Source organism: Sceloporus occidentalis, unplaced genomic scaffold (genome assembly GCF_023333645.1).
Source record: "Sceloporus occidentalis isolate IW3139 unplaced genomic scaffold, rSceOcc1.0.p SCAF_2, whole genome shotgun sequence".
Classification (NCBI taxonomy): domain Eukaryota; kingdom Metazoa; phylum Chordata; class Lepidosauria; order Squamata; family Phrynosomatidae; genus Sceloporus; species Sceloporus occidentalis.
Genome location: NW_028316982.1, coordinates 6,771,511 through 6,797,318, shown reverse-complemented (window position 1 = coordinate 6,797,318; position 25,808 = coordinate 6,771,511). Strand labels below are relative to the sequence as shown.

Genomic DNA, 25,808 nt, shown 5'->3' with positions numbered 1-25,808 from the left:
ATTAATGCAGTTTGACACTGCTTGATCTGCCAATGGCTCCAGGCAATAGAATCCTGGGATCTGTAGTTTGTTGTGGCACCAGAGCTCTATGACAGAGAAGGCTAACTTTCTCACAAAACTACACATCCCAGCCTAAGAGATTTGTGGATGCAGCCTAAGACTCAATAAACTTGCTAGAAGCATCACACTTTTGCAATATATATCTATATAGGTATATACAGATACATATTAGAGCCTGGAAAGGTTATTCCCTGAGAGTACAGCTTCCTGAATTGTGTAAAACGTAGTCTAAGATCAGGCAGTTTCCAAAGCTCTGATGAGTTGCTTATCCAAGTCAAGATGCATGTATTTGAAGTGGATGCTTCCATGAGCCATGGCAGTTCAAGCAGTGTCAAACTACATTATTCTTGCAGTGCAGATGTGGCCTAAGCTAAGGGCAAAGGGGGAGGAAGAGAGAGAAATTGGGACATTTTAGAAGCAGCTAAATAAGGAGAGTGTCAGACATTTAACTGGGACACCTGGTGCCACGTTGAGGCTATCAGAGAATATGATAGCATTTCCTAGATTCTGCTGTAATTGTGCTACTAGCATGTGACCAACAAAATTCCCAAGGCTTTATGCATACCTTGTCTGGGCCTAATCAGGCCCCATATCATCCCCACTTGAACCCGAATCCTGTTCCATGGATGCTTCAGGCAGCAGAGAGATCTGAAAGATGGCTGAGAGAAGGTTCATTCAGCCCCTTTGCCTTTTCACTTGCTTGCATCCCTTTCAATCCTTGGTCTTCTCAAGTTATAGACCTTTATTTTTATCCTCTTGCAAGGGATGGTGTGTGTGTGCATGTGTGTGTGGGTGTTTTACAGCAACACACACACATGGCTTGAAGCTGGAGGAACTTGGCAGCCCCTGGGCTTCTGGAATTCCCCCTGTGCTGCATTTTAAAATGAGGTTGATTTGTAGATAGCAGCAGCGCATTGGAATGAAGCCGCTTGTAGCTGTGCCAAAGGAGGAGAAAAAGGAGAAGAAGAGGAGGAACAAAGGAGGACATGGGGGACAGCAGATTTGGATTTTGCAGAATGGGCCAAGCCGGCTTCTTCTAGCAAGGCATTGTGGTGTCATTTGGAATTCCCCTAACTCTATTGGTCCTGTTCATATCTTAAATGCACATACATACACATACTAGTGCATCATCCTTCCCCATGGCTTTCTAAAATTGCTCAAATGGGGAATTGAACCCTGATCTCCAGATGTCACAGTCCAGCGCTCAGCCCTCTACAACCCAATGGGGCTATGAGTCTCACTTTGTCAGCCTTAGAGGATGGCACTGGCAAAGTCCATCTGAAGAAATCTGGGCTACAAAACCCTATGATAGGTTTGTCTTAATTTTGCCATATATCAGAAGTGGCTTGGAGGCATGCAACAGCAACTACAAACTAGAAATTGGAAGAGGCAGCATGGTGTAGTGGTTTAATGTTGGACTGTGACTCTGGAGACAGGGCTAGAGATCTCTGCTCAGGAATGGAAACCCACTGGATGGACTCTCAAGAATTATATAATGCAAACAAAGAAAATCAAAGTGCACAACTCCGCCTGCTCACAAATAAGGACTGGGCAAGCAGATTAGTGTCATGCAGAGGCATCACTGGTGGTGCAGAGTGTATGGACTGCACCAAGTGACAGCTCACAAAACCTTGGGGAGTAGACACCCAGTGGAGCAATCCAACTGAAGGGACTGACACAGCTATTGCGTGAGTAAGAACGGACATCGCCTCCCTTTCTCACTTGCCCAGCAGCCATGACCGTGAATGGGACCTCCAGAAGTTGTAGTGCCACCCCTCTTAGCAGCAGCCACTGCTGGGATGTGTGCCCCCTCTATTTGAAGTCTTGAGTGGCTTCTGGGCCAGTAGAGAAGCCAGTGGAACTTTGAAAGCTTGCAGTGTGTATTTTCTGCATCTTGGTTGGCCAAAAAAGGCAGCACTAATTTGTGGATTTTGGATGTCACTGTACTTTGCTGTATGGCCAACACGGCTACTCTTGGATATGTTTTATTACAGATTTGATCATTTGTGAGTTTGCTGGAGGATAGAGAGGGAGTGGATGGGGAGTGGGATGACTGGCAGTTAGACACAGGAGATGCCCTTGAGGATGCTCCTTCGCCACTGCTGCCCCCATCTTAGTTGTTGCTGCCGCCGCTGCTGCTGCTAAATGGTACCCACTGGACAATACCCCCAGCTGGTGTTTGCCTCATCCCAGCCACCACCCTTCTGCCAGATAAGGCCACAGAATTCCCTCACCATCGTGTGGCCCAATGAGCTGGGGGGTATAGGCCCCTTTTACAGCACTATGATTTCCCTTTAACTGTCATGGAAACATCCTATGGAATCCCAAGATTTGTAGTTTGGAGAGATACTAGCAAAATCTGGCTGAAATTCTAAGTACTACTCCCTAAACTTCAATTTTCAGGATTCCATAGGATGCAGTCATGGCAGTTAAAGTGGAATCATAGTGTTATAATGAGCATAATATGAAAGGGCCCTGAGAAACTGTTATGTGCAATTCACTTCAATCCATATAGAGGAGGGAGACTAAGGGATTCTGGGAGTTCTCATCCAATAAATTTTCATAGAGAAGAGGGGGCAGGTGTGCGGTCCCAGAAGGTAGGCCTAATTCTAATGGTTTGAAGTTACAGGAGGGTACATTACAATTAAACATTAGAAGGAACTACAGAAAGAGTGGTTCAGCAATGGAAGTGAATGGCTAGAGAGGTGGTAGGGTCTCCCTTGCTGGATGTCTTCAAGAAGAGGCTGGACAGCTCCCTGTTGGGGATGCTCCTAGTCCCAGTCCAACACTCCATGCTTTGGGATCCTGGGATTTGTAGTTAGGTGGGGCACAAAAGCTCTCTACATATCTCACAAAACCACACACTACAAAATTCCATAGCATGGAGCCTTAGCAGTTAAAGCAGATTCAAACTGCATTATTTCTGCAGTGCAGATGCAACCACAGAGCAGGGGCTTGGATTTGATGGCCCATGAGGCCACTTCTTCTCTTGCATTCTAAGAAACTTTTTTCAAAGCCTTGCTGTCAGCTGACAAAGGCTGCATCTACACTGCAGAATTAATACAGTTTGACGCCACTTTACTTGCCACAGCTCCATTGTATGGAATCCTGGGATTTGCACTAGAGCTCCCTGACAGAGAAGGCTAAAATCTCACAAAACTACAGGTCCCATAATTTCTTAGCATTGAGCCATAGCAGTTAAAGCAGTGCCAAACTGTATTAATTCTGCAGTGGAGATGCAGCCAAAATTTCCCCAAGAACAAGCCTGCAATACATTTTCCTGGTTGGGTCTTTCACCAAATACTTTCAATTGGCCAAGATCAGGCCTGGAATCACTTGAAAAACCTTGGTATCAGACTGATGGTCAAATGTGCACCATTTTGGCTCTTAGTAGCAAATTGTTCAGATTGCAGCCTGATGAGTGCATGAAGTATGGTGATGCTTGGAGAGAGAAACAGGTGCTGAGGAGTTACTATCTCAGGTCATGCAAGGCAGGCATTCCTCAGATGCAGACACCATGAGGGAGACTGAATCCGCAGGCAGCTGAGGTGACATCATGCCCAGGGGAAGATGAGGAGACCCGCACCCAAGACTTGTTGGGGGGAAGGAGGTCACAGGTGCTGGAAGATGCTGTATCCACTGATGGAAAGCTCATATTTGGAAGTATAACTTCAGAGAAGAGGGATCGTGGCCACAGGTGATGGTTGTGAAATCTAGAAGGCTGCTCTTTTTGGAGTGTGTGTGTGTGTGTGCAAAAACAAGAATGCAAAATGAAGCTTGGGATGCAAATAAGGATTTGGGAAAAGGAATCCAGAATGGGAACAGGTGATGCTCTCTTTTATTCTCTAGCAATGTGCCTTTAATTTATTAATGGACTGATAGATGTAATTTGATTTTCATAAGAGCAGAGATGAGAATTGCATAGCTATCTATGCACGGCAAGTTGCATGTCTGAAAAACCCTGGTAAAAGTCAGTGATAGAAAGGCTGGGAGCTACAGTCCAACAACATTCATAGGTCTTATAATTCACACTCCCATCATAAAGCAACTAAGCCAAAGTGGTGCATTTGCCCAATGTTAACTAATGTGCCAGCAAACCCCTTCCTAGGAAATGTGATTTGGCTCACAGTAATCCATGACTTAGTTACCAACTGGTTTAACTACCATAATGCATTCTACATGGAGCTTGTATTCGAAGAATGTTCCAAAGATACAACTAGTGGATGGAGTCTTGCTCAGTGTCTGCATAAGACAGCACATATCAGTATTCATAGAAATCTGTACCCAATTCCCAATTGGCAAAGGGGTCAGGGAAGGCTGCATTTGACCACCCTATCTGTTGAACTTATATGCAGAACATATCATATGAAGGTCCCTACTCAGAAGGAGGATTGAAGATTGGAGGAAGGAACATCAACAATAAGGTACACAGATGATACCCCATTACTAATGGAAAATATCATAGGCTTGCAACAATTGCTAAGGAAGGTCAAAGAAGAAAGTGCAACAGCAGGCCTACTGCTGAATATTAAAAAATGACTACAAGGAAATTACATACAGTACATTCAACCTAGACCACGAAGAAACAGAAATAGTTAAAGATTTCCTGTACCTTGGATCTAACATTGATCATAACTGACACTTCAATTAGGAAATCAGAAGAAGAATAAGAAGACTAATGAGAAGGGCAGCCATGAACAAGATCCTACTGAGCACAAAAGTTAGAATCACACAAATTGTATTCTCCATCACCATGTATAGATGCAAGAGTTGAACAGTGAAGAAAGACAGATAGAAAGAAAATCAACTCATTTGAGATGTGGTGCTGCAGAAGAGTGCTGAGGATCCCATGGAACAGATATATGCACATGTATGCCACACCAGTGCGCCCAGATGTCACTAACAGGATTCTGTTCAATGTATGCCAGATGGAATGCATCAGTCTAAGGTAGCTTCATAGGTTCAAGCTCCTTTTTGGGTCAAATTAGAATTAACTCAATGGATGGCCAAAGAGACAAACAAATGGGTCCTTGTATAGATCAAGCCTGAACTCTCCCTGGAAGCCAAGATCTTCAAAGTGAGGCTGTTGTACTTTAATATATAATAATATAATATTTATTTACTTATACCCTGCTCTTCAACCAAAAGGTTATCAGAGCGGCTTACAAATTGTTAATTGGACATTTTCCTGCCCTCAGGCTTACAATCTAAAGAGACAAGGCACAAAAGGAGAAGGGAATGGGGTGGGGAAGGGGCCACATCATGAGGAAATATGAATAACTGGAAAAGCCAATGATGCTAGGAAAGGTAGAGGAAAGTGGAAAGAGAGGAGGACAGCACACCAGGTGAATAGACTCAGTTAAGGAAGTGACAAAAATGAATTTTGCAAGACCTAAGTCTGGGAGATGTCTCATCCATGGGGTTGCCATGCGTTGGTCCACAAGCGCTACGTAGGCTGAAACAGATGGTCCTGAAGGGGCAGCTTGACACTGCCCCTTTGAATGCTGGGTTGCAGCTGCAGCAACCACACACTACTCCTTTTTGAGTCGACAAAAAGCTGGCTTTTCCACCGCTGCAGCTTTGTGGCACACCTGTGGCGTGTGGCATATAAATGATGAGCCACCAGAGCAATGCAGTGGACATGCCATTGAAGGGCTCTTGAGAGATACTATTTAAAAAATCTTTGCTCACTTCAAATTGGTAATGATCTGGACATATGACATTCTCAGCAATTCATGGAATTAGCTGGGTTTCTCTGCACCTTAAGGCTTATTTTGTGGATAGTTTGGGGGCAGGGGAGAACGGGTTTCCAGTGAAATCTAGATATGGCTGGCAGATTTGCCCAAATGGTATAGGAGGAATGGAAAGTGATGAGATCCCAAAAGTGGGAGGTTTCAGTGGCCTGTGCCCAGCCCATGCCAAGATCAGGTGAAAAAAGGCATGCCATAATCTTGGTTGCTGTTGCTCTGGTTCTTGCCCTCTGCCCTTACCACAAGGAGAGAGCCAGGGTGGTGTAGTGATTTGAACACAGGACTAGAACTCTGGAGATGGAGGGTTGATTCCCCACTTGGAATACTTCATCCAGTTCTGGGGACCATGATTCTAAAAGGATGTGGACAAGTTCGAGCGTGTCCAGAGGAGGGAAACAAAAGGGTGAAGGGTCTGGAAACAATGCCTTACGAGGAGAGACTTAGGGAGATGGGTATGTTCAACCTGGACAAAAGAAGGTTAAGAGGTGATATTATGGCACTTTACAGACCGCCCAAAAGGGCGGTCTGAAAAGCGCCATCATTTGTGGCGAGGAGCCCCAGTGGCCAAATCACACGACTCCTCCGCGCCACAAAGAAGAAGCTGCAAAATGCAGTTTCTTCTTGCGGTGCGCTAATGACATTGCAAGGTGCCAATGGAGCACTCACAATGTCATTAGTGCCATGCGACGTGCAGACGTTAGGCGTCCACGACGTCAAAATGGCAGCGCCCGTGTGGAACGTACGCTGCCATTTTGTACGCGCCGAGCGCGTACTAGGGTTAGGGGCATCCGGAAAAGATGCCCCTTTCTAACCCTAGTTCGTGCTCAGCATGTACTTTCAGCGCATCTGTAATGCACCCATGATAGCCCTGTTTAAGTATTTGAAAGAATGCCATATTAAGGATGGAGCAAGCTTGTTTTCTGATGCTCCAGGGACTAGGACACAGAGCAGTGGATACAAACTACAGGGAAAGAGATTCCACGTAAACATTACTGTCACTTCCTGGTGATAAAAGCTGTTCAATAATGGAAAACAATCTTTCAGAGAGTAGTGGAGTTTCCTTCTTTGGAAGCTGTTTAGAGGCTGGATGGCCATCTTCCACAGGGAGCGGGTTATTTTAATCCAAAGGGAACATAATTAAGGCATGTGTCTCCATGGATGAGGCTTTTACAGGAATGGGTGCCACTACCTTTAAGTTTGGAAAAGCACACCTGGCCACTGCAGAAACCTAGGCCTCCAGGCTGAAGGCTGAATCCAGGAATACAACAAATCAAAATGGTTCCCTTGTGACAACTTTAGCCCTGTTTTGGAGCATATTATAACTTCCAACTCTCCTGATTTATCAGGAACAGTCTTGATAAATCCTCTTTCATCCCACATTTCCAACTGCTCTTGGATTGTCCCAGATTCTCTGCCCTCCTCCCACCTTCCTCCTTTGTTCCTGACTTTAGTTAGTTGCTGCAAACTGAGTTCAAAATGCAAAAAAGTAGTTTGCACTCAATTAACTAAACAGAGAGGAGAGGAGAATAGCTAGAGTTTTGCCCTTACCAGGGTTCAGGCAAATGCAAACTGTTGTAGCCTCTCCTGGGTTGTCTGTTTTCCTTATTAATAACTCTCCCCATTGTGATCTGACTCTGATGTGCTTGGCCACGCATGTCCCCGTTTTCATCTCTGAAATGTTGGAAGGCATGCAAAGCATATCAAAAGTGAGCATACTGAAGTGGATTCTTGAATTATCTTGCTCCCAAAGCTGAGAAATGAATGGAGGGGAGCATTCTTTCTTGAGAAAAGGACCACATGAAAGATGAAGAATATACTACCAACCACCCTCTTTGGATATTAAAAAAGTGTGTGTAGTGTGTGTGTGTGTGTGTGTGTGTGTGTGTGTGTGTATGAGAGTAACAATTGCAGAACTCCTCCATAATCCTGTAAAAGACTTCAGATGGGCCTCTCTCAGACAGGCAGCTTATGAGCCTATTCTTTCACAAAAGCTTCAAAAACTTATAAACCCTCTCAGATGCCATAAAAAGAAGACGAAGGTGCCATCTCTCTGAGAACTAAGGAAGGAAAAATTTCCAAGCAGGGAATACAGAAGGAGGAAGAGAGAACAAAATTTCTGTAACCAGCCAGCTAGGAGAACATAGAGAAGAAGAGGTGAGGGGGATACATTTTCCAGAGAGTGACCCCATGTCCTCACTGCCAAAGAGGACAAAGCACCGCAAAATGTAGCGCATTCAAGAAAAAGGTAGGGCATGACCAAATAAAAGCTAAAAACACCCATATAAACATGACTCCATGCTTCTTTGTTCTGCTTCAAATGGAGGGCATTTTGGAATTCCTCCTGGACTGAAGGTTGAAATGTCCTAGAAAAGGAAGACCTCTGGTTACCCTGCTGCAGAGGCCCTTTCCCACTACACAGATAAAGCGTTATGATTCCAGATTGAAAGGCATGATTCCATTCTATGCATTCCTCAGAATGGAAGTTTAAGGAGGGGTATTTTGAAGGTTGAAAGCTAGCTAGCATTGGGTAGTGCTTTGAGTGTTGGGCTAAACCTCTGGGAAAGCAGGTTCTAACCCCCGCCATGGAAACCTACTGGGTGGCCTTGAGCAAGTCACACTCTCTTAGCCTCAAAGGAAAGCAATGGGGAACCTCCTCTGAGCAAATCTTGCCAAGAAAACTGCATGATAGAGTCACCGTACATCAGAGGTCACTTGAAGGCAACCAACAGTACTTTGAAGGCACCAGGTCCCATCTGGACACTGAGGCTGAGCAGGATCAGGCTTACTTAGTCCTTGGTTGGGAGACCACCAACAAATACCAGGTGCTGGTGGCTGCATTGCAGAGAAAGGAACTGACAAACCAACCTCTGAGGATTCTTTGCCTAAGAAAACCCTCTAAAATTCATGGGGATGCCATAAGTCAACAGACAACTTGAAGGTACATACACATATACAAAAGGCAGATCCTATATCAACTTGGAAGCTACGCAGGGTCAGTAAAGTAAGTGCTGAACTGTAAGCGGCTCTGTGATTTGGCTTGCTCATGACATGAGCTGCTGATTTTCAGCTGTGTAGCAATCAGCCTTTGGCTGATTGCCCAGACTGTGTTTGGGATATTGCCCTGGAGTGCAGATTGGTCCTGTGTTTTGCCTGTTTTGGCCCTGTATGTCATCTAAACAAGTCAATATGGGAATGGGGTGGGAACATTTCTTCCGTGAGGTGACCTCTGTGCATGGAGTTAATGTGGCACATTCATAAATTCAAGAGAATAATAAACACAAGAACCGACTTGGTATAGGACTTTGAGTGTTGGACTGGGACTCTGGGAGAGCAGGGTTTGAATCTCTGCTCATCCATAGAAACCTGCTAAGCATGTTATATTATGTCAGTTTGAGAGGAAGGCAATAGAAAACTTCCTCTGCAGAAATATGGCCAAGAACATTGAATCACAATGACGTAATGGTATGAGTGTCGCACTGGGGTGTATTCACACTGCAGAATTAAAGTAGTTTGACACCATTTTAACTACCATGACTCTATCCTACAGAATCCTGGGATTAGTAGTTTGGTGAGGCATCACAGCTCTCTGACACACCAGGCTGAATACTTCAACAAACTACAAATCCCAGGATTCCACAGGATAGAGTTATGGCAGTTAAAGTGACATCAAATTACTTTAATTTTTCAGTGTGGATACATCTTAGGACTCAGGGAGACCAGAGTTCCAATCTGGGGATTATAGTCCAAAAAGGGAAAATTTCCATCGTCCACTTGTCTATGTGTTCAGTAGCCAGCCATGCTGGATAGGAGATTCTGGGAGTCTAAAAGAAAACCTGTTTTATATTTTCCTTGTCTTTCTAATTCAAAATCCAACAACTGATCACCTCTGGAAGGTCTGAGGTCTCATTTCCTTTTCCTGTCTCTCGCCACACAACATGGCTTGCTTCCTTGAGCCTTCTAATACTAACCCTTCTGCAGACCACCCAGTGCCGTCCACCTTAGCCATCTGAGCATGATGCACAGACATTGGTATGAACTGGTCCAGCTCCACGTGGGGGATTGGGTTTCTTGGGAACATGACATAATCCCTTGCCAAGAGAAGATGCTGAGCAGGCGTGGGTGAAAAAACTTTGCATGCTAAATATAAAAGGAAGGGGAAAGTGTCCCTTGTTTGTGTCTGTCGAGATCTTTTTAACACCTCGAGGAGAGAGGAGGGAACTGAGACGATGCAAAAGCCCCACGTTTAAAGGGAACAGGTGCTACTATTACAAAGCCACCCTTAATCCCAAACCCATACATCTCGAAGCTTCAATGTAGTCTGGCTGTCATTTCCGAAAGAGGAGCGCCTGATCTGTAAACATCACACCCCCAGCTTAATCGGGGATGGAGGGGGGTATAATTACACAGCTCCAAGCAATGAGCCTTTGATCATAATTACGGCTCCTCCGTGGACTCCGCTGTGGTTGCTTTCAGGCTCAGGGAGAGCAATGTTTCTTGCAAGGAAGACATTACTGTTATTATAATTTTTCCCTTTCTTTCCCAGGGATGTTTGCTTCTGGCTGGTACTTGCTAAATTCAGCAAAGGGCCAAGTCCAACTAACTTCACTTTGCAGATCTGCATGCAATAGCATTTAGCAATAGCATTTACCTTTGTATACCGCTTAATAGTGAACTCAGCACTGTCTAACTGGTTTAATATATATTGCAGCAATAATGCATTTTGACATTGATTTAACTGCTGTGGTTCCATGCTATGGAATTCTGGGATTTGTGGTTTTGTAAGCTATTTAGGCTTAGGGTCACCATATGTCAGAAATGGCTTGAAAGCACACACACATCCTATGCACACAAAGAAATCCATCTCTGATTTGTGTCTACAGTGGAGCATCTTGAGTGGGGTTTCCACCCTCTTCTCCTTTGCCTTCAAAAAGCAATAAATCACTGGAACTGGAATTATCTTGAGTGACTGATGCTGGGACAGCTATATCAAGCATAAGTATTTTCTCAGATGTTGTGCAAAGCAGTATCCAATACCTCCTTGCTTGATATTTTCTCTCTCCTCCATTGTGCAATGATAGCTGGACTGTGTCCGGTGGGCTCCATCTCCAGACCCTGAAGGATCCGAATTGGCAGCCACAGGATTTTACCTGTGCACAGTCCAGCTCCTATCACAGATTAGTGATGAATTTTTAACCAAAATTTCTTCTCAAAGGAAGCAGTAAGTAATTTTAGTGATCTTCCTCCTGTTGTGAGAAAGTATTCAAAAACCATAATAATTATTGAAGCCTATTACCAATTCAGGACTCATTGTGTACAAAATTCACACGTGGGTGTTTTGCAACAAGAACAACATCTTCTGCTCAGGAATCAGCAATATTTTGCTTCTGTCGTTGTTGTACATCACCCATTACAGTATTTTCTGCACAAGAAATAATAATCTTCCAGTAAATAACATGCTGGGTTTTGTTTTTTTACACAAAACAACCATGTGCCAATTTTGTACAGACTCCTGAACTGCAATGATTTCATTAGTCCAGGATTCATCAAAGTCCAGGTTTTCTTACCACTGTTTAGCTAGGCTTAAACTAACAAAATGAATTTTAACAGAGAAAAATGTAAGATACTACACAGTTTTGGGCAGTAAAACTGAAGTGCACAGATATAGGATGGGGGACACTTGGAAGTACATGTGAAAGAGATCTAGGAGTCTTAGCGGACGACAGCCTGAAATGAGCCAGCAATGTGGTAAGATGGCTGAGAAAGCCAATACAATTCTAGGCTGCAATCAATGGATGTTAATAATAATAATAATAATAAATTTTATTTGTATGCCGCCCTTCCTTCGATCAGGGCGGCTCACAACAGTAAAAACAGACAATTTTAAAATACAGATCGATAAAAAATTACCATAAAAATACAATAAAAACATCCAGTACACCATAAACAGCTTAAATCCAACAAATAGAAAAAAAAAAGTCAAAAGAAAACCCCATGACCCAACCTCTTGGCCACGAAAAGAGGAGGGAGGCCCGCAGGATAACTATTCGGGGAATGCCTGTTGAAACAGGAAGGTTTTTAAGTCCTTCCTGAATTGGGCCAGGGTGGTAGACGAGCGGAGCTCTATGGGCAGCTCATTCCAAAGGGCTGGGGCAGCTGTGGAAAACGTCCTCCGCGAAGTGGAGGCTAACCTAGCCCCAGGCACCTTCAGTAGCTGCTGCCCAGTCGATCTGAGGGTGCGAGGCGGAATATACGGGGAGAGGCGGTCCTTTAGGTATCCTGGGCCCAAGCCATTTAGGGCTTTATAGGTAATTACCAACGCCTTATATTGAGCTCGGAAACGGATGGGCAGCCAATGGAGGTCCTTTAAGACCGGTGTTATATGGCTGGTCCTGGAAGCGCCAGTGACCAGCCGAGCAGCCATGTTCTGCACCATCTGCAGTTTCCGAGTTTGGTATAAGGGTTGCCCCATGTAGAGTACGTTGCAGAAATCCAATCTCGAAGTTACCAGAGCGTGTACAACAGTTTCTAGGTCCCTCTGGGCCAGGTATGGGCGCAGCTGGCGAATCAGCCGAAGCTGATAACAGGTGCTCCTGACCGTCGCATTCACCTGAGCAGTCAGGTGAAGCGACGAATCAAGGAGCACCCCCAGACTGCGCACGGAGTCCTTCACAGGGAGCGTGACCCCGTTCAGGACAGGTGGAACCACCGCCATTCCCGGACCAGAAGAACCTACCACAAGTACCTCCGTTTTCTCTGGATTCAGCTTGAGTTGGTTTTCCCTCATCCAGCCCATTACTGACTCCAGACAGGCCACGAGAGGAGAGACGCCATCCCCAGTCACTGCATCAGTCGGAGACATAGAGAAAATTATTTGGGTGTCATCAGCGTACTGATAACCCCGCGCCCCATGTCTCCGGATGATCTCTCCCAGCGGTTTCATGTAAATGTTAAATAGCATGGGAGACAGAATGGCTCCTTGAGGGACCCCAGTTTTAAGGGGCCTCTCGTCGGAGCACACGTCTCCCAGCTGCACCATCTGGGACCTCCCAGAGAGGTAGGAGCGGAACCACTGGAGCGCAGTGCCCCCAATTCCCACCTCTGCCAGGCGTCCCAGAAGGATACCATGGTCTATGGTATCGAAAGCCGCTGAGATGTCCAAGAGCACCAACAGGGACACGCTTCCCCTGTCGATGCCCAGACGGAGATCATCGACCAAGGCGACCATGGCCGTCTCAACCCCGTAACCCGCCCGGAAGCCAGTTTGAAATGGGTCCAGATAATCCGTTTCATCCAAGACCGCCTGAAGCTGGATAGCAACCGCCCTCTCGATCACCTTTCCCAGAAATGGTAGCAGCGAAACTGGCCGATAATTATTATGTACCAGGGGGTCGAGGGAGGGCTTTTTTAGGATCGGTTTTACGATGGCCAATTTAAGATCCGATGGAAATTGCCCATCCCTCAAAGATGAATTAATTATCCGGCGTAACAATAATGTTACCGCCGGTCCCCCCTGGGCTGCTAACCACGAGGGACAGGGATCAAGAGAACAGGTCGTTTTCCGAACACTTCCGAGGATCTTGTCCACATCCTCGGTACTCACCAACTCAAACTGATCCAGTTTAACATAGTCCACGGAGGCTCTGGACACTTCTACTCTAGGTTCTGCTATAACGTCGGCGTTCAGACTTTCGCTTATACGAGAAGTTTTATCCGCAAAAAAGTCGTTAAACAAGTCACAGCAGGCCTTAGAAGGTTCAAGGATCTGGTTCGGGGTGGGAGGGAGCTGAGTTAGCTCCCTGACCACCCTGAACAACTCTGCCGGACGCGACTCAGCGGACGCAATACGAGCACCATAGAACGAATTCTTTGTTGCTCGTATTGCCTCTCCATAGTCCTTTAATAATTGGTCTAGGAGAGTCTTGTCGTGTAAGCGAAGGTGTTTGCGCCAACGGTACTCTAGCCGTCGCAGAGCTCGCTTCCTTGCCCAGAGATCTTCCGTATACCAGGGCTTACGCTTGGAAGCGGGCCTGAGAGGGCGCTTGGGAGCGATCCTGTGTATAGCCCTGGAAAGACCGGTATTCCAGATACCGGTGAGGGCATCAACAGAGTCGCCGTCATTTCCAACCGTGAGTCCCTCTAAGGCTTCCTGGAACCTTTCAGGTTCCATCAGCCTTCGAGGGTGGACCATCCTAACAGGTCCGCCACCCCCGGGGGGGATCTGGGTAGAGGCCTTGAGTTTCACCTCTACCAGGAAATGATCCGTCCATGACAGGGGGGAAACATTATCTATTTCCACCCACGGATTCTCCGCCTCCGAACAGAAGACCAAATCGAGGGTATTACCCGCACAATGCGTAGGACCCTGTATCAGCTGGGACAGGCCCATGGCCGCCATGGTCTCCATGAATTCCCGAGCCGCACCGGATGGAACATGGCTGGTCGTGAGGGAGATGTTGAAGTCGCCCAGGACAAGAAGCCTGGGCGTCTCCAGCATCAGCTCAGCGACCAGCTGTGTCAGCTCGTTAAGGGAGTCCGCTAATGCACGGGGTGGCCGATACACTAACAGAATCCCTAGACTGTCCCTAGCCTTTAGGGTCAGGTAAATACACTCGATATAGGAAGTCTGTCGGATGTGGTTCCTGGAGAGGGGCACGGTGTTCCTATGTACCAAGGCCACTCCCCCCCCGCCCACCTAACCTGCGCTGGTCCTTCACCGAGTACCCAGCAGGCAGGGCCTGAGCCCACACAGCATCTCCTTCAGGCCCCAGCCAGGTCTCGGTAATGCAAGCCAGGTCACACTTCGAGTCCTCCAACAGATCTTGGAGGATGTGGGACTTGTTGTTAAGAGACCTGGCATTGCACAGGAGCAGCGACAGGGTTTGTGGCACGGTTGGAGAGACCCTCAGGTCCTTCAGGTTGGGAGGGGGACAGGAAGGTGAGATAGATATGACGCATCTATCACGCCTTCCCCTGGAACGCAAGTCCCTTCTCCCACCGCCATACCTCCCCCTGCCCCACACAACCTCTATAGGAGCTCCGCCCACCAAGGTGTTATCCCTGGCCCAGGCATCCCCCGCATCCCTATCCTCCCCCCACCCCTCTATGGCTACTAGAGGAGCAGAGGTTGGCCACTACAGGCATCCTCTGCTCCCAGGGCCAATCAAAGCCTCCCACACTAGTGCTGCGCAACTGCGCAGGTGCGCAGTTGCGGTGCTCCTCAGTCCGTGGGCGGTCCTCCCGAGGCGGTGCGCAGATGCGCACCTCCGACACCCCGGGAGGAACCGCCCGGCAGAAGGGCAGTCCCAGCGGCGACGGCGGCAGCGGTGGTCCGGCGTGGAGGGCAGGAGGGGGCGTGTCAGAGAGGGCCCGGTCGCCCGGCTTTATCTCCCCCGCTCTCACCTGGCGGAGTTCCTCCCTGGCTTCCCCCCAGGTGGTCCTTAAAGAGCCCCCGCGCCTAAAACTGGCTGCCAAGCGCCAAAGCCAGCGGCTGCAGAGTCCTAAAAGGAGCCCCTTCGGGGTGCTCCTCAGTCCGTGGGCGGGAGGAATGTCTCTCAATTTTGAAAGAAAAAAAAGTAGAGCTAATTCAGAAATGAACGCAAGTGCGTGGATAGTTATCACACCACAGAAGAACACAGCGCCCACCCCAAAGCCAAAGTAGTGCAAATGCAAAAGAAATTATGATATAAGTATGTACCCTTCATAGTCTAGAATTCAAATTAGCATCCCTGCACATGCGCAGTGAGGGCAGAATCAGATCGTGACCTTTTCACACTTCTGGCGGGGCTTGCTTCCAGTTCCGTGGTTTTGCCTTGTTTCACATTATTTGTTCATTCATTACCCCTTATTTCACGTTATTTAGGCAATTCACCAATTCAAAATCAGTCCAAAGCAACCTTGTACTTGATTTGAGCATTGGGACTCTAGATGGCAGGGATCGGATCCCACTGGGTGACCTGGTGCAAGTCACACTCTCTCAGCCTCCTCAGAAAATGGCAATGGCAAACCCCATCTGAATGAGCCTGCCAAGAAAACCCTGTGACAAGGTCTTTGATCTGTCTGATCCCTTCCCTCCAGTTGGAGAGGGTGACTTTGCAAAGGGAAAGAGATGGAAAGGGCTGAGAGGAGGAGAAAAAAATAGGAGGCTGTGTGTGTGTGTGTGTGTGTGTGTGTCTGTGTCTGTGTCTGTGTCTGTGTCTGTGGGGAGGGAGGGATGCTTCATCCCCAAAACAGCTCCAGAACTCCAAGAGGAGAGAAAAGCCCCCCACACCCGCAGGGAGGAAGGGAGGGAAAAATTGCAGCCAGCAAAGGAGCTTGGGAATTGTAGTCTGATTCTAAGGCAATCCAAGGGTGACTGAGACATGTGTTCCATACCTGCCAAATTCAAACTGAACGCTACTTTAGAGTGGAACAGGATTTGTAAATTCTGTATTTCCCTGAATTTACACATCTCTCAGGATGACCCTGGATTGGGTTCGAATTGACCTAGCACTGACTTCGATTATGTGTGATAACCTCTCGTGCAAAAACGTGAAACCCCATGATTGCGTCTGGGATCACACTTCATTGACCTTCCAATTCCCCCCGTGTGATAACGTCTAATAAGAATGTAGTGTCCAGATCAAAGGATATAATAGTGCCACTCTATTCTGCTTTGGACAGGCCTCACCTGGAATCCTGTGTCCATTTTTGGGCACCACAATTCAATAAGGACATCAAGAAGCTGGAGCGTGTCCAGAGGAGGACAACCAAAAATAGTGAAGGGTCTGGAAACCACCAAGTCCTAACCAAGTGGCATAGGGAGCTGGATATGTTTAGCCTGGAGAGGAGGTTAAGAAATGATATGATAGTCATATTGGAAGGGATGTCACATTGAGGATGGAGCAAGCTTTTTTTCTGCTGCTCCAGAGAGTAGGACACACAACAATGGATGCAAGCTACAGGAAAAGAGATGCCACCTCAATATTAGGAAAAACTTCCTGAGAGTAAGAGCTGTTTGACAGTGGAAGTGTTGGAGTGTGGTGGAGTCTCCTGTGGAAGATTTTAAACAGAGGCTGGATGGTCAACTGTCACAAAGAGTGCTTTGACTGCATCTTCCTGTGTGTTTTCTGCTATGTGGGGTTGGACTGAATGACCCTTGGTGTATCTTCCAACTCTAAGATTCTAGGAACTCTAGGTTGTATGATTCTAAAATCTCATGCAAAGTGTTAAGTTATTGCAATGCTGGAGATCTGGGGACTGATGGAAAAATTCATTGAGAATGAAACATTTTTATTGGAGGGGGAATGCCAGCATTTTGGCCACCCAGCTATATTGAAACAACCAAGTTCCATGATGAGCAAGTTAGGTAGCTGGGTATGTTTAGCCTGGGGAACAGAACATTAAGGGGTAATATGATAGCCCTGAATAAATATTTGAAGGAATGTCATACTGAGGGTGGAGCAAGCTTGTTTTCTGCTGCTCCAGAGAACAGAACAAGGAGCAATGGGTTCAAATGGCAGGGAAAGAGATTCCACCTCAACATTAGGAAGAACTTGTTGATGGCAAGGGCTGTTTGACAGTGGAATAATACATTGCCTCTGAGAGTGGTGGAGTCTCCTTCTTTGGAGGATTTTAAACAGGCCATCTGTTGGTGATGCTTGGATTGCGTATTCCTATGTGACAGAAGAGGGTTGGACTGGATAGCCTTTGCGATCTCTTCCAACTCTAGGATTCTATGAACTCATGTCTTCTGTGATTCTAAATGCTTGAGTGATAACCCAAAGTTATTGCAATAAATGTACTTGCTATAACCTAATAAGTCAAAATTATTGCAAAACTGGAAATTTGGGGAATGAAAGAAATTTTGATTAAGAGGGCTGCACTTCTGGTGGAGGAACAACGCCGTCATTTTGTCCATACTTCTTTCCACGAGTTTCCTTGGAATTAGAAGCTGCTGGAAAAGTGTGTCAAAAGCCCAGCATGGAATTTGTTGTGGAAGGTTCCACGAGGCAAACAAGTTTTGTTTCCAACACCGATTTTACGTTCTCCAAGCCTTTCCTGGCTGAGTTCCACATTCCACTGCTGAGCTACAAAGACCGCTTGCAATTTCACACTGCTTCTTCCGTGTCCAATCTTAGCTCTTCTCTTTTTTTTTTTTTTTTTTTGCACCGGCCGAAAGAGGCAGCAGTTAGAAGCAGAGTGAAGACAAGGGGCAAATTGCAAGAATGAACCATATGAAACTACGTTAAGTGCTGTAGCACCGTCTTATGGAATCCTGGGATTTATGGTTTTTCTGGATCTTTCTCTGTCAAAGAGTGCTGGTGCCTCACAAAACAATGAATCCCAGGATTCTGTAGCATGGAGCCAAGGCAGTTAAAGTGGTCTCAGACTGCATTATTTCTGCAGTATAGATGCAATATCACTTGGTCTTCTAATTTTCTTTGGATGACTGAACTGTATCTCTAAATGCTCAACTAAATATTTAAGTGGCTTCAGTATTACAATCATAGAATCATAGAGTTGGAAGAGACCACAAGGGCCATCCAGTCATGCCATGCAGGAACTCTCAGTCAAAGCATCCCCGACAGATGGCCATCCAGCCTCTGTTTAAAGACCTCCAAGGAAGGAGTCTCCACCACACTCTGAGAAAGGAGTGTGTTCTACTGTCAAACAGTTCTTTCTGTCAGGAAGTTTCTCCTAATGTTGAGGTGGAATCTCTTTTCCTGTAGCTTGCATCCATTGTTCCAGATCCTGTTCTCTGGAGTAGCAGAAAACAAGCTTGCTCCCTCCTCAATATGACACCCCCTCAAATATTTAAACAGGGCTATCATATCACCTCTTTATCTTCTTTTCTCCAGGCTAAACATCCCCAGCTCCCTCAGTCGTTCCTCATAGGGCATGGTTTCCAGACCTTTCACCATTTTAGTCGCCCTCCTTTGGACACGGTCCAGTTTCTCAACATCCTTTTTAAATTGTGGTGCCCAGAACTGGACGCAATATTCCAGGTGGGGTCTGACCGAAGCAGAATACAGTGGCACTATTACTTCCCTTGATCTAGACACTATACTTCTATTGATGCAGCCTAAAATTGCATTGGCCTTTTTAGCTGCCGCATCACACTGTTGACTCATGTTCAACTTGTGGTCTACTTGGACTCCTAGATCCCTTTCACATGTAGTCTTGTTCAGACAGGTGTATCCCATCCTGTTAGAAATATGAGTGGGCAGAATTCTTATTTACACCACAATGTCTTCATTTTGTTCCCTTTGCTGGTCACTTCCAGCTGTATGAATCTATATTAAGCTAAAGCAATAGCCATAATACTGCCGCAACATCAATAGTTCAGCTGAATACTTCATGTTTCCAGTTTGACCATGGCTCTCCTAGTGATGAAATCTAATAATAAAAAATAAAATAAAAGCTTTATTTTTATCCCGCCTTTCCACAGATCAAGGCGGCGTACAACAGTGGGGTTGCGTCCCCAGAACAGACAAATAGCAATAAAAACAGTAAAAATAACAGCATCAATATACAATAACATTTCCAAACCAATTCAATATACAATAATACAATTCATAAAATTCATGCCGGCAGAACAATGCTGACCACAAAAGGGGGGGAGGAAGCATTCTGGGGCAGAGGTCAGGGGTAGGCCTGCTCAAATAAGTAGGTTTTTAGCCCCTTCTTAAATTGGGCTAGGGAGGTGGTTGAGCGGAGCTCGAAGGGCAGCGAGTTCCAGAGGTTGGGGGCCGAGATGGAAAAGGCCCTCCTAGAGGTGGAAATATATTTCCCCTCTGGAACTCTTAGCAGTTGATGCCCTGATGATCTGAGTGTGCGGGGCGGATTGTGCGGGGAGAGGCAGTCCTCCAGGTACCCTGGGCCCAAGCCATTTAGGGCTTTATAGGTAATAACCAACACCTTGTATTGCGCCCAGAAGCGAATAGGCAGTCAATGTAGGTCTTTAAGAACTGGTGTAATATGACTGGCCCTGGCAGTGCCAGTGACCAGTCGGGCTGCCATATTCTGCACAAGTTTCAGCTTCCGGGTATGGTACAAGGGTTGCCCCATGTAGAGCGCATTGCAGAAATCCAAACGAGAGGTTACCAGGGCATGTACAACAGTTTCAAGGTCCCTCCGGTCAAGGTAGGGTCGCAGCTGGCGTATCAGCCGAAGCTGATAGCAGGTGCTCCTGACCGTCGCATCCACCTGAGATGTAAGGTGGAGCGACGAATCAAGGAGCACCCCCAGACTGCGTACCTGTACATTTTGATGCCTTACCGATTTTCCAGGTAAATCACAGTACCCTTGCAAGACATTCTTACTAAAGAGTCAGATACCCATACACTCAAAGAGTTGGAAGGAAATTCAAGGGCCATTGATTTAATCCAACAAGTTGCCTGAGCCTGAAATACATCAGTTTGTTAGAATCACAGAGTTGGATGAGACCTTAAGATCCAATTCAGGAATAACCAGGAAGAGCATTCCTTCAAGATTTCTTCTTGTGTGCCATCAAGTTATTTCCCACTAATGGCGACCCTACCATGGGTTTTCTTGGGAGTTTATCAAACGGGAGGAATTTCTCTTAAATTTGAATGAAAAGAAAGTGGGGCCAGAACGCATTCACTTAAAATCGCTAGTTTAGCGCAATTACGTGAATGGGCATTGAGTTCCAACTGGCTTCCCATTGCCCGAAAATAGCATGCCATTGCCCGAATTTGCGTGTGGCAGTCTATTGTGCAATAACGTGAAACCACATGATTGCGTTCAGACTGACTTCCCATTGTCTGAATTTGTGTGTAGTGAGTTATCACACAATAACGTTAAACTCCATGATTGCGTTCAGATTGCCATTGTATTATACTTCCAATTTCCCTTTTCTGATAAACTCCTTGGTAAGATTTGTTCAGTGGAGAGATACTAAAGAGAGGGCAAAGTGAAGACCTGGGCTACGTATGACATTCAGAGCTGTTTCTGTGGTCCATAATCTCTCCAGCTGCCCTTTTTTCCAAACAAAACAAAAAATCATAGCTCCATAGAATTGGAAGGAACCTCAAAGGTCATCCTGTCCAACCCCCTTCTGCCATGCAAGAAGACACTATAAAAGCACTGCCAACAGATTCATCTAGCCTCTGTTTAAAAACCTCCTACGAAGGAGATTCCTTTACTCTCTAAGGCAGTCTTCTACTATCAAACAGCTCTTATCATCAGGAAGTTCTTCCTAATGTTGAGGCAGAATCTCTTTTCCTGCAGTTTTAAAAAGAGAGTTTTGAACCTCCAGGAACTGCAATTCAGCTTTTCTTTCGGCTGTAATCCTCTTTGCACCATCAACCCTTCTAAAAACAGCCTTTTTTTTCCAAACTAGAAATGGACTTTGAGCCATTTCCATTGGGAGGTGGGCTGTACATTTCTGGCAGTCTGAGCACCTCCTGGAAGGTTGCTCAGTCCATTTGCCCACTCTTAAAACTGTGTGCTTGTATCTCTTTATCTTGTGTCTGTGTATATAATTTCTCGTATGATAGGTAGGGGTGGAATGAATATTCGCCTTTATCCATTCCATTTATCCATTCCCAGGTTGAAAAAGGAGTTGGGAAATGCTCTTGGGGAAAATAATAAAGCATTGATCATCTTGCATAATTTTTCCTTTGCATTTGAATGGGACTGTGGTGAATGGATTACTCTGTGGAGAAAAACACACGGATCTCCTTTTGTGAAACTCTCCCCTCCCCATGATCTGTGCAGAAAATAGGCTTCCTGAACAGAAAACACTCTTACCTGGGCTGGAAACATGTTTTCTGCTGTTTGGAGAACATAGTGCGTCTTCACTGTAAAAACGATGCAGTTCAACACCACTATAAGTGTTGTAGTTCCATCCATTGGGATCCTGGGATTTTTAATTTTACAAGCTCTTTAGCCTTTTCTGTTGAGCTGGTGCCTCACTAAACTACAAATCCCAGGATTTTGTAGGATGGAGCCATGGCAGTTAAAGTGGTGTCAAACTGCATTATTTCTACAGTGCAGATGCACTCTCAGTTCCAACTGTTAGCTCTACCCTGAGTTAACCCATTCAGTCAACAGAACTGTGATAAGTCAACACTTAAGTAAACTTCATTGGTGTTTACTTAACACTGAAGTCCATGGCATTTCTGTAACTGCCTGTGCTCACTAATGCACAGGCTGCTGGGAGACATAGTCCAGGATCATCTCAATAGTTGGACTTCCCTCCCCCTCAAAAAAATGCTTTGGGCAAGAAAAAAGCCTAGTGCTTTAAATATAGGGATGTGATTTATGTGGCCCTCCAGATAATCTTGTACTGCAGCATCCTTCACCATTGACTGTGCTGGTTAAGGCTGCTGGGATGTGCAGTCCAGAAACATCTTTGGGTATAGATGCTCTATACATCTTAAGCTTTAAAGAAAATGTTTTCTTAGGCTAAAACTGGGACTCTTAAACTGGCCCAAAGCCAAGAACTTGATTTTTTTAAACTGAGCACTCAGTGCAATGAAAATTGTTTTACAAGTGACACAAAATGAATATATATGTGCTGACTTTCTTTAAAAAGGAGGCTTGTGAAAGCCAATGTTGAGTAGTGGTTTGAGCATTGGACTGTGACTCTGGAGACCAGGGTTCAATTCCCAGATGCAGCAAGTTCACCTTGGGCAAGTCATCCCCTCTCAGACTCAAGGGAAGGCAATGGTAAACTTCTTCCAAACAAATCTTGCCATGGTCACCAAAACTAAGAAACAACTTGAAGGCACACAACAACAACAACAACAAAAACAACAACAACAGCAACAGAGCTTGATTGGAGGCAAAAGACAAACCCAATCCATGGCTAGGGCTCATGCCTAGAGAACATGTGCAATATACTTCAAGCATTGCTGCCTCTGAGTATGTGCAAAGGAGTGTCCTCTGCTACCAAATAATGTCCTTGCACGCAGACCAAATGTCCTTGCACCCAGACCAAAGTGTAGGACTTCTTCATTGCCCAAGACCCCAGCATCTCCCGGAATAGCAAACCCAACACCTTTCCATTGCAAAGTCTCTGAGCAAAATGGGAGAATTATCACACGCCATGCCTAACTGAAGCAGATGCATACCATAAGCTGTGAGGATGATGGACACCAACACAGATTGGTAGTTTTGTGTTTTGAAAGGGTCTATCAGCAGCTACGGTGGCCTAAATGGAACCTCCATGTGCCAAAGCAGTGTACCCCCAAATGCTGGGAGGCAAACAAGTGTGTACCCCCTGCTTGTGCTATTGTATGTGGATGGCATATTGGTGTATTCTAACTCAGAACACAGATATCACTAGAGAAGGATTCAAAGCAGAGACAAGGCATAGCTCATTCAAACCCAGGTCAAATACTTAGGATTAAACTTCCACACAGATTGCAGAATGCCGGACTTCCAGAGTGTAGAAATTATAGATAGGTCCCCCATCCAAACTGATGTGGCATCACTGAGAGCCCTGCTAGGAACCTTCAGTTCCTCCTGGGAATTCATTGAGGCTTTTGCCTTCAAAGCCAAGCCTTTTTATGTGCTACTAAAGAATGGAGTCACTTGGGAATGGGGACCTGCCACACTAAAGAGAGATTTAGCTCAAGCACTGGCTCTTGCTCATCCGGATGCATCCAAACCATACTTGCACATGATATCCTGCTGGAAAACCACATGGTGAAATAGAGATGGATTGTGGTCTAATCCAACCAGGTAGTATCTGTCTTCCTATTAGAAATGAACCACTGCGTGCTGGATTTGCTGTGGGAAGCCCACAGGAATTTATTTCCCTGGTCATTTTAAAGTGTTTGCATTCTGTTACATGCAAGGAATTGCTTTCTCTTCAGAAGTGAGTGAGGAACTCACATGCACATGGGCTTCATAGACATATTTGGAACAGACTATTGGATTCAATGGGGCTTAAGATGGCTGAGACTGACTTCCACCCTAGAGAGTACAAGGAGTTTGTTCTAGGCATCATAGAAGATGTATCTACACTGTATAAATAATGCAGTTTGCCATGACTCAGTGCAATGGAATTGGTAATTTTCTAATATATTTCCCCATCTTTGTCAGAGAGCTCAGTTGCCACAACAAATGACAAATCCCAGGATTCCATAGGATAGTTAAAGCAGTGTCAAACTGCATTAATTCTGCAGTTTGGCAGTAGCCAGAGTGCATATTGGAGTGCATATTGGTGGGAAGAAGAAATTCCAGAATTGGGACAATGTGTCCTAGCTACAGTGTATTTGGAACCTTCTTTGGACTACCAAGATAGCAAAAGTTGGGAAAAAGGAGTTTTTTGGACTCCATCCCCCTAAATCCACTACTTGGAATGGCCACAGGCTGGGGAGTGGGGATACTTTTGAAATCTGTAGTCCTCCCCAAACTAACAAAATCCCCAGCTCTATAAGACAGTATTCTGTTTTGCTGGTACGATTCAACCTCCTTTCTTCTTTTCAGTCCCTCTGCCTGACACTTGTCAAATGGTCTGTCCCGGAGGCAACGTTTTTCTGTGCCTTCCCCACTATATTTACTGAACACACAGAGAGAAACAGTAGCCAAAAAAGTGGAGGGATGTCGAAAGTGGAACAATAGCTAATGGAAAGCCAAAAATAATAATATATGCCTGCGCAGAGCATGCAGCGGGTGGCATAGTTTCCTCTTTAGACATGCATACAAATGCACACAGCCGTGTCCCAGCCAGCTGCCACCATCTGATAGCAACAGAGATAAAAATGACAGAGCAGACACACACAAGGCTAGTGGAAAAGCAAAGCCACTGAGAGACTCACCGCTGGAGGTAGGCATCGGGGCAGCATGGCAAGGTGGGGTAAGGGGCAGGCTCGAAATTCATGGCCTCCCAAGGTCCCCTTTGGAGAGCCACGAAGCCCACTCAAGGAAGATCCCCTCTCCACGTATGTAATGAGATCAGCTGGCCCAAATCACCACTAGGGTCAAGTAGCCTTTGGAGATAAGATTGTCCGAGGGTTCTTTTACACTTGCAAAGGGGTGGACCCTTCAAGGGGCCTGGCCAATGGGATTCATGCAATGGACCCCCCCCTTCCCCGAACAGGACACACTGTCACTCTCTCTGGGCCATTGAGCATCTTTTGGCAAAGTTTTCTCTTCCTTCCTTGCCTCTTCCTGCCTGCAGCATTCATGCAGTAGCCCCACGGTGGGTTTTTGGGAAGTGGTCCAGGTCATAGACTCATAGAATCTAGAGTTGGAAGTTATTCCCAAGGGCTATTCAGTCCAACCCCATTCTGCCATGCAGGAAGACACAACCCAATCCAACCCAACAGATGATCACCCAATCTGTGTTTAAACCCCCCAAAGAAGGAGACTTCTCCACACTCTAAGGCTGTATCTTCCACTGTCAAACAGCTCTTACTTTCATGAAGATCTTCCTAATGTTGAGGTGGAATCTTTTTTCCTGTAGCTCGCATCCACTGCTCCATGTGCTAGTCTCTGGAGCAGCAGAAAACAAGTTGCTCCATCCTCCATATGCCATCCCTTCAGATATTTATACATGTCTGTCAAATCACCCTTTAACCTTTTCTTCTCCAGGCTAAACATCCCCAGCTCCCTAATCTACTCCTCATAGGCCTGGTGTGGTTTCTAGACTTTTCACCATTTTGGTTGCTCTCCTCTGGAGGGCCTTCAGGTTGTGTTCTGTGCCTTCAACCTTTTCTAACATGTTGATCCTATGGAGAACCAGCTTGTTGCAGTGGTTTGGGTGTTGGACTATGACACTGGATACCAGGGTTCGATTCCTGCTTGGCCATCAAACCCACTGGGTTTCTCACCCTCAGAAGAAGACAAAGGCAAACCCTCTCTGAAGAAACAAGAAAACCCCATGGTAGGTTAGCCTTAGGGTCACCATAAGTCAGAAAGGACTTGAACATGCACAACACCACACACACACACACACAGAGAGAGAGAGAGAGAGAGAGAGAGAGAGAGAACTTATCATAGGGTTTTATTGGCAAGATCTTCTCAGAGGGGGTTTGCCATTGCTAT

The 25,808-nt window shown here is 45.9% G+C and overlaps 1 protein-coding gene across 1 annotated transcript in view; it reads right to left on the bottom strand.

Moving 5' to 3' along the window:
* TP63 (tumor protein p63) overlaps nucleotides 1–24,642 on the bottom strand; it is a 178,873-nt gene extending 154,231 nt beyond the window's left edge. The window contains exon 1 of the mRNA XM_089507527.1: nucleotides 24,581–24,642. Coding sequence (XP_089363653.1) covers nucleotides 24,581–24,642 — 62 coding nt within the window. The remainder of the gene's footprint in view (nucleotides 1–24,580) is intronic.
* Between the last annotated feature and the right edge of the window lie 1,166 nt (nucleotides 24,643–25,808).